General features: G+C 42.7%; 1 protein-coding gene and 1 pseudogene across 4 annotated transcripts in view; one reads left to right on the top strand and one right to left on the bottom strand.

Moving 5' to 3' along the window:
- The window catches only part of ACBD5 (acyl-CoA binding domain containing 5), a gene marked incomplete at its 3' end in the record, with an annotated part of 32,139 nt that extends 21,576 nt beyond the window's left edge, over positions 1–10,563 (bottom strand). For 2 of the 3 annotated variants that reach the window (XM_083704952.1, XM_083704953.1), the window contains exons 1-5: positions 10,417–10,563; positions 8,823–9,022; positions 6,067–6,187; positions 3,416–3,488; positions 353–464 (exon numbers count right to left, since the gene is read on the bottom strand). In XM_083704952.1, the coding sequence (XP_083561078.1) occupies positions 353–464; positions 3,416–3,488; positions 6,067–6,187; positions 8,823–9,022; positions 10,417–10,421 (511 nt within the window). In that variant the 5' untranslated portion in view covers positions 10,422–10,563. Of the gene's footprint in view, positions 1–352; positions 465–3,415; positions 3,489–6,066; positions 6,188–8,822; positions 9,023–10,416 lie in introns of those variants that run through there. The other variant, XM_083704954.1, reaches the window with a different exon arrangement.
- A 526-nt stretch (positions 10,564–11,089) lies between these two features.
- Positions 11,090–11,890, top strand: LOC310828067 (centrin-2 pseudogene; annotated as a pseudogene). Its single transcript has one exon. The product of its transcript is annotated as a centrin-2 pseudogene (transcript).
- Positions 11,891–15,597: the final 3,707 nt, after the last annotated feature.

Here is a 15,597-nt window from a genome sequence, read left to right on the forward strand (position 1 = left end):
TAACCATGGGTTGTTGAAGTGTCCAAACCAAGAAACAGGTTAACCTTCATTGTGGTTTATGTGAAACCAGCCAACCTTAAGCCAACAGAATTAATTAAGGACATGCAGGTGTTTTAATATTATGGAAGCTGTGGCAAGTCAGACTTGCAACACGTTTGCATGGAAGTTAGAGCATGTCAGGAAAATGGAGAGAGGTGTTTTGTACAAGAGCTTTCTTGCTCCTGGCTCTGAGGTGCTTTGCAACAATTAGTGCAATTACCATTAAAATTATTCACAGAAGCTGAACAAATTGCAAAACCATAGCTTAATATAAACTGCAGTTAATTAAGATAAGTAGAGTTTATATCCCAACCTGCTATTATGCCAGATCCTCTGCTCTTTTTATCCTCAACAATTTCATAGAATGGGCCTATTACATGTAGGAGTTCTTCAACCTTGTCTGTCATTGGCATGGTTTCAAGAATCTGTAGGAATACAAAACATTTATGAATTGCTTATTAGTTAATAATATTGCAGTACTTCACAAGAACACAGCATCACAATAAATAAAAAAATCCTGCACCACCTACACTGGCCGGCAAGCGCTCCAACTGGAGCCTTACCAAAGGCATTGTGGACTTTGAAGATGCACAAACTCAGGATGAAAGGGAGAAACATGCTAAGAGGAAGGCATGTTTGGCAAACCCTCACTGCGATCAACTCCCGCATGGAAACCTATGTCCCCACTGTGGAAGGACGTGTTGATCCAGAATTGGCCTCCACAGTCACTTGTGGACTCACTGTTAAGAAGACCATGTTCATGGAAGGCAATCTTACTCGGCTACGAGTGATCGCCAGAGAAGATGATGATTTTGAAAACCTTTAATTGCAACATCAACTTTACCTGAGGGACTGCTTTGCCCCTTACAGCTGTCTGTCTGAGAACTGTTCCTCTGCTCTGATAGGGTGTTGTTCTGTATGCCCCATAGGTATGTCTGGCATCAAACCAAACATTTAGCATTTTGATTGCAGCTCCATGGAATCAGTTTCCCAGTGAACTTAGTCAAGCAACTAGCATTTTAGCTTTTAGACAGCTGTTTGAAAAAATATTTAAGAAGCCTTTCCCTGAAGACTGACTCTTTATACTGTACTATGCAGAACCTTGTAATTTAGTGCTTTTAAGATAGTGTTTTATAGATTGTTAAGTATACTTGATTTTTACTATATGTGTTGCTCTTTTGGTATTTCTACATTGCACTACTTTAGAAACATTCATTGGAAAGCAGTTTATAAATCCTTAAATAAATAAATTTCATTATCAAATATCACTGCCTCTCTTTATGTACCGTATATTCAGCCCAATCTCACAAATATAAACAGGCTTGATTTGTCATTTTTATGTGTTTGTGTAAAGGATATGAATACTAAGCGAGAATGCAGATTGCTGGCTAAGGAAGGTACACTCGTAATTTTTAAAATAAATTTCCTTTGAAGAAAATGAGAAAGGCAATACTACTACAACAAAACTCCTGTTGTTTCTCCCAATAACTCTGCATGGCGAATCATGTTTGCCACTGCAGCAAAGAGCTTATCCAAAAAACTTCTAGGCTCAAACATGTTAAACAACTTAAATACCAAATTCCACCCTTGTTTACTCACAAGCAAGTTCCACCAAATGTAGGACTTACTTTCAAGTAACTCGACACATGGTTTTGTGCCAAAAGCAGATTTTGTTTGAGAATAAAAATATTACAACATTTTCTTAGCATATTCTTTCATAATTTATAACTCCTTTACAAAATGAATACATTTATCAGAATAAAGACGCCACAAAACAGGCATTACAGGAAATACAGAGAAACTAAATTCATCAGCAGATAAGAGTATTCTGATATATTTTCTTGCTGTCTTCCATTCTATTATCTACTACTCTCAGAAAGGCAGGCAGAGGTTCAGGTTTATCTTGCTTAAAGCCTGTTTATGCATGAAAGATGCTTTCCCAAAAGAAAACATTAGGCAATATATAATATTGTAGCAACAATAATTTGGAAACATTTAACACATTAACTGGAATGATTTCATCAGAAGCTCCTTCAACACATGTGGTATTACATTAATCCTAACAACGCCCCAAATTACATTTAGTAGTTTAAGTATAGTATGTTTCTTTTCATTTTAGGCTCAAGCCTACTCAATTTCTATTCTAACCAGCTTACTCCAATACCCAGCCTACTTACTTCAGAGTAGCACTACTGATTACCAAAAGTGGATGACATGATTCAGATATGAAGAAATAGTAATACATTTGCCATGGCAAAAAACAACAACACAGTGGATTATTTTCTTTTTATTATGTGCTTTGCGATTCTACCAAATCACATGTTGAAGTTAACGATAAACTGCACAATGCCCTAATGAATATTTAAAGCTCCCATGCAAATCTCAAAATTAATCATAATTTCCCAACACCTTAACATTCAATCTCCTCTGATGAGCATCTCACTGATGAGCTTCCATCAGCCTCAAGCTAGATCCTTTGCCAGGCTGTTGCAGCACCTCTTCTGAGCACCGCCCTCCATCGCTCACGGGCCCTTCCTTCTCCTACCCTGCACATGCTCTCCCCGTGCTTTCTGCTCTCTCCCCATCACAAATTTCCTTTCCTTATGTCCTCAATCCAGTACCTTCACTCCCCCATATGAGGATTGCCATATCTCCTAACCTTCCTACACCCTCCAATGGCCTTAACACGAGGGTTCGCTGTTCACTATAATATTAGCATAAATATTAAATCAGAATTCTGACTTTGTACTCTAAGCAGGTTTTCAATGTTTTCATTTTTGTTAGCTTTTATGAAGTATTTATAGATTGACAGATGGATAGTTCTATTGATTTCCAATATATAAAGAGTACTGTCATCTATCCTAACCCCACATAATCAAAAATACACACCAAAATGGAAATATTGGTGCAAGCTGTATACAAGTACCCAAGGTTTAGCTTTTTGCATGTTTCAGTTTTGAGTCATCTAGTACTCTTGTAATGCATTCCTTTTAACAAATACTCAAAAGAGCTGAAACTCTTCCAACTGATATTACAGTACAAGTGTTTTTAAAAGAGACGGCACAGCCCATTGCCTCTCTCCATCTCTGTTTTTGCTGTGAATTAGCTCCAGTTCCAGTGATTCACTGCAGGCTGCTTACCATAAACTTCCATAATGCACTGCATAAGCATTGCTCACTTCTCTTTCATGGCAGCAATATCCCTAAAGCTCTCAGCATTTTGACAGCTAGGCTGCCTAGGGTAAAGTCCATCAAATAATTTGCAGCAATTCCTTTTGAAGCTTGGCTAGAAGCTAATCAAGTTTCAAGCTTCATGTGCCTAGAAATGAAATTATTGTGGAATATTTGCTTTCTTCAACATACCTAGCAACTCTTACCTTTTTCATTTCTTCAACATAGGCAATCATAGCATCTTCTTTGGGCATATCACCTAAAGCGCTCCATGCATCCCTACAATAGATATCACAAATATCCTCAAGACATTTAAAATTATAATTCCTGTAAGATTCAATAGGCTCATTCTTACTGAGCCCTTGATTCTGCAACGACAGAACTCGCTACAATCTATCTAGTTTTGTGTACAAAAATATGTGCTCATTGTCTGTAGAGTAACACAAATTCTGAGATTGAGATTTAACACAGGTTTGGTTTCTCGGTCTTCAAACAATATGCTTTTTAATATTTAATAAATGGCCTCGTTTCCATCTTTTCCTTCTCACTTTTTGTCTGACGGTAGGCCACAGTTATGAGTAATTTATACTCAGCTTGCGTGCCCAGTTCAAAATGCACAACATTTTGCAGAATATATAACTTGTACTAACTCTTTGCAATAGGCTTGAGAAACAGGTAAGTCAAAGATACAAAACTGAAACAAGTAAATAAATAGCTGGATCCAATAACCCAGATGGCCTTTTCAAATGAGTTTGTCTATTGTGTGCATAGTCAAATCTCTGTGTGGGAAAGTCACAGACAGCACAGCAGTCACCGGGGGGGGGGGGGGGGCACAATTATCCAGCTCTGGAGCAAAAAACACTGCTGCAAAAATGCAATTGCCCAATACCTATTCCCTGCCTCAAACTGCATTTTCCTATTCTCCTGTACACTATAGCTGCACAAGTGTCACAGAAACCTTCCAGATGTATCAAGGACCTATGACACACTCCTCTGACTTATTTTGGCTTCCCCCAAAAAATACAGTTTTAGAATTTGGGGTTTTGTTTTGTTTACTTCTTAAAATAGCCAAATATCCCTGCAAGTGATTTCCTGAAGCTTTAAAAAAAAAAGAGAGAGAAATATTAGTTAGCAAGATTGCACTGTCTCCATGCAGTACTCTTCCCACAATACCTTACTTCCTGGTATTATTATTATTATCTTTATTATTTTCTTTATTATTTCCCCTTTCCAAGGACAAGAGTGAGCACTAATTTGATTTAACCTTTGCCTGAATAAAAAGTGTACTTTGCTAATCTGCTGTGGATATAAATTATAACACAAGTTTTTTAAAAAGAACACCTCTGGAGGGTTGCACTGAGAACAGCAGCAACTAAAAAACAAATATCAACCCTTTCGTCGTTGTTTTTTACTGAGGTGTGTATAGCTCTATAATACTTCCCAAAAGTCACTAAAAAAAATACAGATTGCTCTTACATATACATATTTTTTATTTCTGCCCTAATATAGCTAATGGGTAAAAACGCTTGAGCTTCAAAAACATGCAGAACTTGTTTGACAAGAAACCTCTGTAAACTGAGAGAAATTATTACATGTGCTTACAGGCAACAATGTCTCTGTTAGGGAGAGCCAAACTGCAGAGTCTAACCCGGCTACCTCCACCTCCAACATATGCTACACAAGAATGGGGGCAACACTGCACTTCCATCAGCTCGAACACCAATTTTACATGTACATTGCCACCATCTTTATTAAGATATTTCCCAATAGTGGGAGACCAGCAAGAGGCGCAGCGACAGTCTGTTAAAAGTCAGTTTGCAGTCTGCTGGTAGACAATGGTCAATGAACCTTCTTCAAGTTTCAGAAAAAACATTTTCTGTACCGAAAGTCTCTCTGCGCAATTATTATCTATCTTAATCTTGCCTGCACCCTCACAGCTACTGAGTTCTTTCCTGAACTAGGTACATTTTAAACAGAAATAGCTGAGAAGGTGGCAGTGCTCAGGTAATAATGGTGTGCAGGGACGCAGGTGGCGCTGTGGGTTAAAGCCTCAGCGCCTAGGACTTGCCGATCGAAAGGTCGGCGGTTCGAATCCCTGCGGCGGGGTGCGCTCCCGCTGCTCGGTCCTAGCGCCTGCCAACCTAGCAGTTCGAAAGCACCTCCGGGTGCAAGTAGATAAATAGGGACCGCTTACCAGCGGGAAGGTAAACGGCGTTTCCGTGTGCGGCTCTGGCTCGCCAGAGCAGCGATGTCACGCTGGCCACGTGACCCGGAAGTGTCTCCGGACAGCGCTGGCCCCTGGCCTCTTAAGTGAGATGGGCGCACAACCCCAGAGTCTGTCAAGACTGGCCCGTACGGGCAGGGGTACCTTTACCTTTACCTTTAGGCAGAGCAGGATGCACACGTGAATTCCCCAGGTAACAAAGGTAAAATACCTGGAACATAAATCTCAGAAATGATACCAGGCCTTGGTTTTTTTAAAAGGAGAGACTGAGAACATCCCCTACTACCAGTGATCTGGTGCACATTTATATTCTTTATAACTAAGGCTTTTCTCCATATGCAAGTTGTCACAGGAAGCTGCCTTATACAGTGTCACACTACTGGTCCATCTAGCTCAATATTGTCTACCATGATTGACTGTGGCCCTCTGGAGTTTGAGATGTCTTTCCCAGTCCTACCTAGAGATGTAGGAAAATGAACCTGGATGTTCTGCATTCAAACCTTTTGGTCTACCAGTGAGTTGTAGCAGTGTCCCATAAAAAAGTAGTCAGTAATTTATCCTTCCTGCTGCCCCCCACTACAGCAGAGCTTGTGTACATACAAACTTAAAACACCTCTTACATATCATATTTACCATTTGTATCTACCAATAGGATCCCAGAATCCAGGTCTTGGACTACTGCAGGGTCCTTGAGTTGCTTGCTTGTAAAAGCTATAGAACTTGAGCATCATTTCATTTGTTGGCTGGAATGAACCTAGAGAAAATAATCTTAGAGTGAGAAACACCATAAATGTCAGATATTTTGAAACACCTAATTTCTGTACCAACTCAAAGGGTTAGATTCACACTTGGTTAATTTAACTGAAGTTCCATTGAAATCAAGGGGCCATAACTTATTGTTCGCACTGAATTCAATGAGACCAAAGTTCAACTAACTTAAGTTAAGGCATCCAGTCCAAAGTTAAAGATCCAGTCCAAAATAAATAGAATATGACTGCATGACTTACAGCACCAGGCTACTGGGAACTAAGTACACCCATAACAAGGACTAAACTCAAGACTTTATGCACACCATTTTCTGATTTTAAAAAATCAACTAATTGCACCTTCTGTCTATGTTTATTTTCATTCTATAATCAGAAAGGATACTCTAGTGAGTAAAGTATACTTGTGCAAAGAAACATAGTCACCTTTATATTTCAAGTAATGATATCATCCCTGTTACTGATCTCCTATTAATGAAAGTAATGTGTCCAAACAAACAGAAAAAACATGACTGCTGATACTTATCATGCTAGCTTTATGGTAGAATTGTCCCTACTGTGGTGCAGCTCACACACATCCTGTGTTGAAGATATATTGCAGTACTGGAAAAAAGCTATAGAAATTCAAAGCCCTGTCAAGGATCAAAATACCACAGCAGATCCTCCTGTGACAAAAACCCCCAAAGTCATTTTACCCCACTATGGTTACCTAAATCGATGGTTAGGTTATTCCAGTCAAACTGCTTCAAGCAGTTTCTACCATAGGCCCTGCTCCCATGGCTACCCCAATACTATCTGCCCTAGTGAAAACCAGGTAAGGAGAAGATTTCTTGACTGTTTATGCTACCACTTTATGCATGGCTGGTGTGCCTGACCACCAGCCAATCCTTAGCTCTTAGAATGGAACTTGCACAAGCTCAAAATTTTAGATTGATACATTTTTTAAAGATTCTGTTACTAAAGTGAGACAGAAAAGTATTTATAGCATGCAGACTATGAAGGACACCTCTCATTTTCTAATATGGATATGTTCATATTGGCGACTTAAAACACAGTAAGATCATTTCATCTCACTGTGTTTCATAGTGCATTTGCATAGTGTTGTTAACATTAGAGCAGGGTGTATTCACTCAATGTGTGCATGGCCATTTTGATTTCCCCATCCCTGCAACCCCATCCCCCAAGCTCCTATTCATGAAACTGTCATCTGCACATGTGCAACGGCTGTCTCAAATGTTCACACCATTCTTAAGTATGAAGCGAATGCAGCTTAAGTTTTCCAGTGTTATGCGACTCCGCCAATTTCACAGAAGGGTGGGGTGGGAAAGAGAAGAGATTTGAAAATCACACCATTTACACCCACAAGCTGTACCAACGCAAAATCAAGTATGAACATAACACGCTCAAGGCAAACCCCTCCTTTCTTGCAGTGCTTGGGATAACATGGTGGTTGTTGCTTTTTTTAAAAAAAGAAAATAGTTGAAGGCATTAAAAAAAAACCTCTGGAGCAGAGTTGGCTGAGTATTTGGCTCTCTTAAATAGAGATGGAGGCTTTTCTTTTTGGACATACTATTTTTAGTTCTGCTCTCAATTTAAGTTTATCAACTTTTCATTGTAAATATTAAACTACGTATCAGGATTACACACAGAGATTGCAGAATGTTTCATTTTGGGGAGAGGAACAATTGTTGTATGGAACTTAATATGCACAAAGAGCATCAAGGCAGCAGTTCTATATACACATGTGTGCATAAGTACTCAAATTTGGCTTCAGAGTAGGGATGTATAGAACTGCAAGGACCATCTATTCCCTCAGCAACACGACAGGCCATTAAAATTTGTCTGATACCTTTAGAAGGCAAGGTGGGAAGAGGCCTACGATAAGGCCTTCTGAGTTGCGGTAGCCAGAATGTACTTTCCAGAGATGTTTGCTTGGCTCCAACTGCTCCTTACCAGTGCTAAGGGACAACCTTCCCTGCTTTTAGATGTTAGTATTGCATGCATGCCTTTTTATCTGACTACAGGTTCTCCCCCCTGCTGCTTTTAAATAACCAACTACTGTACCATAAAGACTTTTAGAGAAATCTTATGGTAGCTGTTCTGCCAGTCAGCTTGCCCAAGGGGCGGAATACAAATGCTCCAAATAATAAGGTAAACAAGTTAAAATGGTTGCCTAGGTAGAAAAAAAAGCCAGGAGCACTAGAGTTCTTGAAATGCTTTTGCCAGGAAAGGCCATTCCCCAATATATTGTGCTGGTTTTTCCAAACAGTTTTAACCGTCTTTTAAATCTGACAATCTTAAATTTGACCGTCTTTTAAATGGCAAATTTTCAAGATTGGCCAGTGAATTCATAATAGAGCTGGTTGGCAGGAGAAGGCAGGGGGGTGGCGGAGGGAGAGAAAAGATGCAGGTCTTTCGCAGCGGCTCCTGTGGGTGTGGCGTGGCTGGGATGGGATGGGAGAAAAACCCCAATTCAGGGGGACCCTTTTCCTCGCCCCGCGAAGAGGCACAGAAATGAGGCGGCGCTTCCCACCCTCTCCTCGGGGTCTCTGTCGCCTCCGCGGCCTCACCTTCCCGGTCCCTGGCCCTCGAACCGTCTCCTCGCTCCTCCCGGGCTTCACTCACCGTTTTTGGGCAGGCTCTGGATCACCTTGACGGCCGCCTCGAAGCGCGTCTCGTGCAGCGAGCCGCCGCCGCCTCTCTCCTCCGTCTCCGCCATGTCCCGCCTCTTCCCTCCGATGGGCCCCTTGTCGCGTCGGCCGCCGGAATCGCGCTGCCGCTGCCGCTGCCGCCGCCGCCGCTTCTTCCCTTCGCCCAGGAGTTCCCTGTAACCGAGTGAACGCAGGACATAACGGGAGTCTGGCGAAGGAGGCGGTGGCGGAGGGGACGCGAGGCCCGCGGCTGCCTCCGCCCCCTTCAGCCAAGGAGAGGCAGGAAAGCCAGGCCGGGCCTTTGCGGCTCCCCTCACAGCCCGCCCGCCCGCGAGAAGATGGGCTCCCCTCGGCCCCAGTCGCCCCTCGGTCGCCTCGTGAAGGAGTCGTAAAACAGCCCGAAGTGGAGGAATAATAATAATAATAAGGCGTACTCCTCTGGTTTAGAGGCTTGTCTATTTTGGTTCCACTCTGGCGTGGTGGTGGAAAAAAAAAATATGTGAACTAAACCCAAAGTCCACCCTCGATCGTCACTCCATACAGTGTCCCGCCTTCACCCTTCTACAGCACACAACTTGTCGGTTTAATCTTTATTGATTTATATAATGTCAGCTTTGGAAAGAAGACAGGTCCCTGCCCCGAGAGGCTTACAATATGAAAGACGCGAGGCAACGAACAGGAAGGGGAGGAAAGATAAACGAGGAATAATAAACTATTTTTTTCCCCAGTTACAGTATGGAATTGGGAGTAAAGGGTTGTGCCAAAGGCGCCGTGGAAAGGGGTATTTACTACCCTCCTTTCGCTCAAGTCTTGTGTAGGTTCATCTCCCAATTACGGCCCAATTACTTAGCTCGCGTGACCTGTCCTTCTGAATGTTTTTAAGCACGACCACAAAGAAGTCAAAGGGGCTTGCTCCGAAATTATTATACTTAGGGGGGTTAACGATTCCTAACCCAATGCTGACACAGAAGTAAGTACTACTAGGCATGGGCGTAGCGGGGGGGGGGTAGAGAGTGGCAGCTGCCCCCCTAAATCAATAAAAATAAAATACATAGCAAACTAAAGTCCTGCCCCCACTAACAAAAGCAACCCCCCCCAAAAAAAAATCCTGGCTACGCTCATGCCACGGGGTTCAGAGGGGGTTACTCCCATATATGCATGCACAGAATTGCAGCCTAAATAGATCATATCATTTAGATTTTGTACTTTCGTCTTCAAAGTGGAAGAGAGGTGTCATTAGCAACATGCGCTAAAATAAAAGATTTGGACGGAGGGGGGGGTTAATCGTTTCACCTTACTTTCACCAGCCTGATCAGGAAGTTCAAACAAGTGGTTTTAAAAGACTATTGAAGTAACTGCTGATATACACTGAATTCACTCGTACACCAGTACTCCGTTAAATTCCAATTTTTCCAGCCCATCCCATTGCTGTTTCCTAGGACTTAACAGCACCTGTCATTTCCTTTCTTAGACGTCTGTTGTGACCTGACAAGTGCGACATCACGCACCCCTGGCGAACAGCTAAACAAGCAATTCAAAACTTCCCAACAACTTTTATTTACACTCACCCCATCCTCACTCACAGGGGGCTTTTTAGATAAGCTTTGCAAAGCCAGCCTCAGCGCCAGTGATTTCCTGTTCCCAGTACACAACGGTATACAACCACCCATTATTACTAGGCATCTATTATTACACACTCTTGGGGTGGGGATCGGGGGCGAGCCTTCCCAGCAACACATATCTGGTCCCAATTCCCTCAATTACAGACAGAACCTGACAGCTGCAAGGACAAAAATAACAATACAATGTTTTTTCTCCTCCAACTTTTTGAGAGCAAAGCGCCATCCCTAAGCACGGCCTAGAAGGCTGGCGGCGCCGAAGAACAGCTGACCTTCCGCCTCATTTCCCAAATAACAAAACATAACAAACAGCACAAATTGTTCCCCGCTCCTACCTTCCGTGACAGGTTCGCTCACCTCTTATTGCCCAAGGCTCAGGCTTCTCCTGTTAAATGTCTCGCAACAGCAGCGATCAGCTCATTCTTGCCCCGCCTCCTCGAGGAGCATGCTGGGAAATGTAGTCCCTCCCTCTACTACTTCCGGTCTCTGACATCCATGATCCTCCCTGCCATGGCAACCTTCAACTGTTTTCTCCCCAGAAGCATTCTCCCTCCGAGCAGCCAGTAGCAACGGGCAGAAAGGCTTGGGGAGCCCGGACGGCGCTGCCTTGAGGCCCCGAAGGATGGCTTATAGGAGCAAGTGGTCCCAGAGGAAGAAGAAAGGCCCTAAGCTTGAACTCAGCCCCGCTCAGAAGCAGCAGATGCGCGATGCTTTCGACCTGCTGGATTCCGACGGCACCGGGACCATCGACGTGAAAGACCTGAAGGTGTCCATTCGGGCCCTGGGCTTTGAACCCACCAGAGAAGAGATCAAGAGGATCGTGGGCGAAGTGGATAAAGAAGGCTCAGGGAAGATCGGCTTCGACGCGTTTTACTCCGTGATGACCAAGAAGATGTCCGAAACGGATCCCAAAGAGGAGATCCTGAAATCCTTCAAGCTGTTCGAGGACCCGGAAAGGGGCAAGATCGCCTTTAAAGACCTCAAGCGCGTCGCCTCCGAGATTGGGGAGAAGCTGACGGACGAGGAACTGCAGGAAATGATCACCGAAGCGGACCTGAATGGAGACGGGGAAGTGAGCGAGCAGGAGTTTCTGATGATCATGAGGAAACACGGCTACTAGCCTAATGGCCTCCTTGTCCCCCTCCTCCTCCTCTCTGCCCTTCTCGGCTTCCTCCGCCTCTTGAGAGCACCTGCAAATAGTGTTGGGGAGCTCCTCACTTTCCTCCAGCCATCTTCTTCCACCTCCTCCTCTCTCAGGCAGAAACTCTCACAGGTTAAGGTCAAGGGTGTGGGGAGGGGAGGCAGTAATTCACTGCTGGAACATTAAATGTGGCTCACCAGAAGAAGAAGAAAGAATTCTCCCTCCTCCTGCTCAACCTTGCTCTTTCTGTTTTCAGTGAATAAACATACCAGTTTTAGACTCCTCTGGGAATAGTAATTATTTATACTCTTATCGCAATAGGTAGAAACATGAGGGGGGTTTTTTTGTACAAATTGCTAAAATCTTCAAATCACTTTCAAAATGATCAAAACACAGTTACTACCACACACACTTAAAATCATCAGGGATTAGTTATTGAATGTTCATATTCATATTATATCTGTATTATTTTTCACATTTGCACACCTGCTACTCCCATCTAAAAACAACCCTTAGTATCTCTACTATAGGAAATTATATTTAGTACATTTATGTTCAAGAATTACAAGCTACCTTTCCATATGAAGATTTGCCAAAGGCATCTTAAAATCCATATTTTTTTTAAAAAAACCTATGCCTAACCATTTTCAACTAAAACAGAAGCATGCTCAATGCTAGAGTATCTGTTTTGTCTCAGTTTCGAACCCCAGCACCTCCAAGTAGGGATGGAACAGACCCCATCTGAAACCCTGCACTGCTACTATCGGTCAGTGCACAAACTGAGCTTGATGGCACTAATGCTCTGATAAGGCAGCTTCCTATGTTCCTAAGTATCAGCCATGTCTGCTCTGTCAGGGCCTTTACAGCAGTTTGTTTTAAATAAATCGGTCCACACTGTTTAGAACTGCTCCTCTCGGGGTGGCTAGCTATCATATACAAAAGGTTTCTTTAAAAAAAGAAAATGATATATCAAACGATATGAACAGCAGAGCACTAAAAACGTAAATGTCAGAGAAATCAAGTAAAAAATATTTAAACAGTATCCGAAAAGGCCTTGGAAAGTGAGGTAATGGCCTTTGTGTTTACTTAACATTGGAATGGCATAAGAGTGGGTGTCAAGTGAGCCACAAAATATAAAAGCAAGCGTCACAAGCCACAAAACAAAAGCAAGCGTCACAGTTGCCAGCTGCCTGATCTCTGAGAGAGTCAAGGACAATCAGAGAAGGGTTTCTAAAGATGATGGGGGATTTACCAGCAGGTTCATGTGGAAGAGGGAATTCAAAGGCTGTGGGATGGTACCTCTCTCCACTCATGCCATGTAACTACCAGACTGGATTGCTGCAATGTGTCCTAAGTGGGGCTGCCCTTGAAGACTATTTAGAAACCTCAACTGTTCCAAAATGCAGATTACTGGCTAGGTTTTCATTTAGAAGTCATCTAACCTCAGTTTTAAAACAGCTGCATTGGTTGGCAGTTCATTTCTGGGCCTAATTCGTACCATTTTAGGTGTTAAGATCAACAGAGGAGGCCCTCTTGCTATTTCCACTGCCCTCAGAGGGGGGGATGGATGGCCCAGGAGAGAGCATTCTCTGGCAGCCTCCTAGTTTTGCAATCCCCCCCCCCCCGAGAGGAATTATACAATTTTTGTGGTAATCTGAAGATGCAGCTCTTTACAACTAGAGGTTGTAAAGGACCCACCCTATTATTCTGATTGGTAATTTATTTTAAACCGTTTTTAATGTTGTGTTTTAAAATGCTGTTATTTACTCTGGAACTTTAGGGTGGTGAAGGTGGTTAATAAAACAAAATATCAATAGCCACCCCCTTCTTTGCTAGCTTTTGGGATAATTTTTCAAATTCACGGAGGATGAGGCTATCATGATGGCTATGTTTCACTTTCATTGTTGGAGACTGTAATACCAATTACTGTGAATTGGTGTGAGTGTTGTTGCACTTAATTCCTGATAGGAATTAGCTACTATGAGAATGAGATCAGGATTCTGGTCTAGGTGGAGCTTTGGCCTGATCCAGCAGAGCTTTTCTTGTGCTCTTACTTAGTTTCAGCAGCTAGTTGTTGGGTAATTGTTTGTTTTTCATATTGTGTTCCAATGTGATTTTGTCACTTTCATAAGCCACCTTGAACTTGGGAAAGATGGGAATGTTAAATGCCTGGTTTTTTCCAAAGTACCGTATACATAGTAAAGGTAAAGGGACCCCTGACCATTAGGTCCAGTTGTGACCGACTCTGGGGTTGCAGCGCTCATCTCGCTTTATTGGCCGAGGGAGCCGGCGTTTGTCAGACAGCTTCTGGGTCATGTGATCAGCATGACTAAGCCGCTTCTGGCGAACTAGAGCAGTGCACGGAAACGCCATTTACCTTCCCGCCGGACCGGTACCTATTTATCTACTTGCACTTTGCCGTGCTTTTGAACTGCTAGGTTGGCAGGAGCTGGGACCGAGCAACGGGAGCTCACCCCATCGCGGGGATTCGAACCGCGACCTTCTGATCGGCAAGTCCTAGGCTCTGTCGTTTAACCCACAGCGCCACCTGCATCCCTACCGCATACATAGATGGCTGTAAATAAGATGACTCCACACTGTTTGAAGAGATATAGTCTGGAATTCTACCGCTTTCTACCATTGAAAACTGCAATGTGCTTTGTGACACCAGCTGAGAGAAGGGCTGAATGACGTGACATTTTTCTTCCATTCTTTCTTGGTAAAAAATAGTCAAAGGCGGCTGCTGAATAAAAAGTTGCTCCTTGTGAGAACCTCTGCCTTTTGCTTCTGTAAGCTACAGGTGGTAGCAAAATCAGGTGAGTAGTCAGAGGTGTTTTTGGGGGTGGAACCTAGCCCCCCCTTTTAACCACAGTTTCTGTAAACTCTACTCACCCAGGGTGACTGAATGTGCTCCAGAATGCAGTGCTACTGAGATCCCAGCCACAGGCCATCTTTAATTTGCCAGTGGCAAATTTGTGCCATGGTCCTAGACCTTTTCCTATTGCCTAGCAACGTCCGTGTGCTAAGAGCAGATGAGATGCCTGTATTTTGCAACCTGTCAGATCTTCTCTTTCCCGCTTCTTAGAGCATTTCTCAAGACAAGATGAAATCCACATCAATGCATCTTGTTTGGGGCTTCTTCTTGAATTACAGGAATTGCCCAAGGCCTTTAGTTGTTGGTACACTTTAAGCTTGAAGCGCCACCAAGTGGCTTTGAGGAGCAAATGCAGATGGAGAATGAATCTGTTCTCAGAGTTAATTGCTTTTCTCTCATACCCTTTCACCTCTCACACTGTAAAACTTAAAAGACCTCATTATGGGTATATTGTGGCTCTTTGTGCTTAATGATGGCAACACTAAGAGACATCACACCATTTAAATATTAATAGAACATTTCAGATACAGTACATTTTACTTGGCTAAATCAATGAGATACAGCAAATATGGAATTGTAAAAATAAGGTAACTCCACATATAAGTGTGTCTTCATTATAATGTGTATAATAGCTTATTTTTCACCTGCTTTTTTTTTAAAGCTAGGTGTTTGTTTTTATTAAGAAATTCTAAGGAAACATAATTTCTCCTTTTTCCCCTGATACGAGGGAAGCTGTTGATGTCCTGAACCGAATGTCTGAAGGTGGTTATGGGATGGATGAAGGTTAGTAGAGTGAATCTAAAGCCAGACAGAGATGGGCATTGCCACTGACTCTCAATTAGCAATTGTACTAACTGGTTAAAAACATTACCAGACAGATTAAAAAAAAAATATTTAAAAGTAGGAGACCCTCCTTTTATAAGGTATGCATTTGTTGAGCCTGTTTCCATTTTTATACTGCTGCTTTGTTTCTTTTGTAGGATCATTTTATTTTTAATTGTACGCAGCCTTGAGCAAAGCGATTGCATTGGAAAGGCAGTGTATAAGTTTTCTAAACAAATAATCGTTGCACTATAGAAGACTATCATCAACAGCTCAGCACCTGCAGTTTATG

Source organism: Podarcis gaigeae (genome assembly GCF_964106915.1).
Source record: "Podarcis gaigeae genome assembly, chromosome: 12".
NCBI lineage: Eukaryota > Metazoa > Chordata > Lepidosauria > Squamata > Lacertidae > Podarcis > Podarcis gaigeae.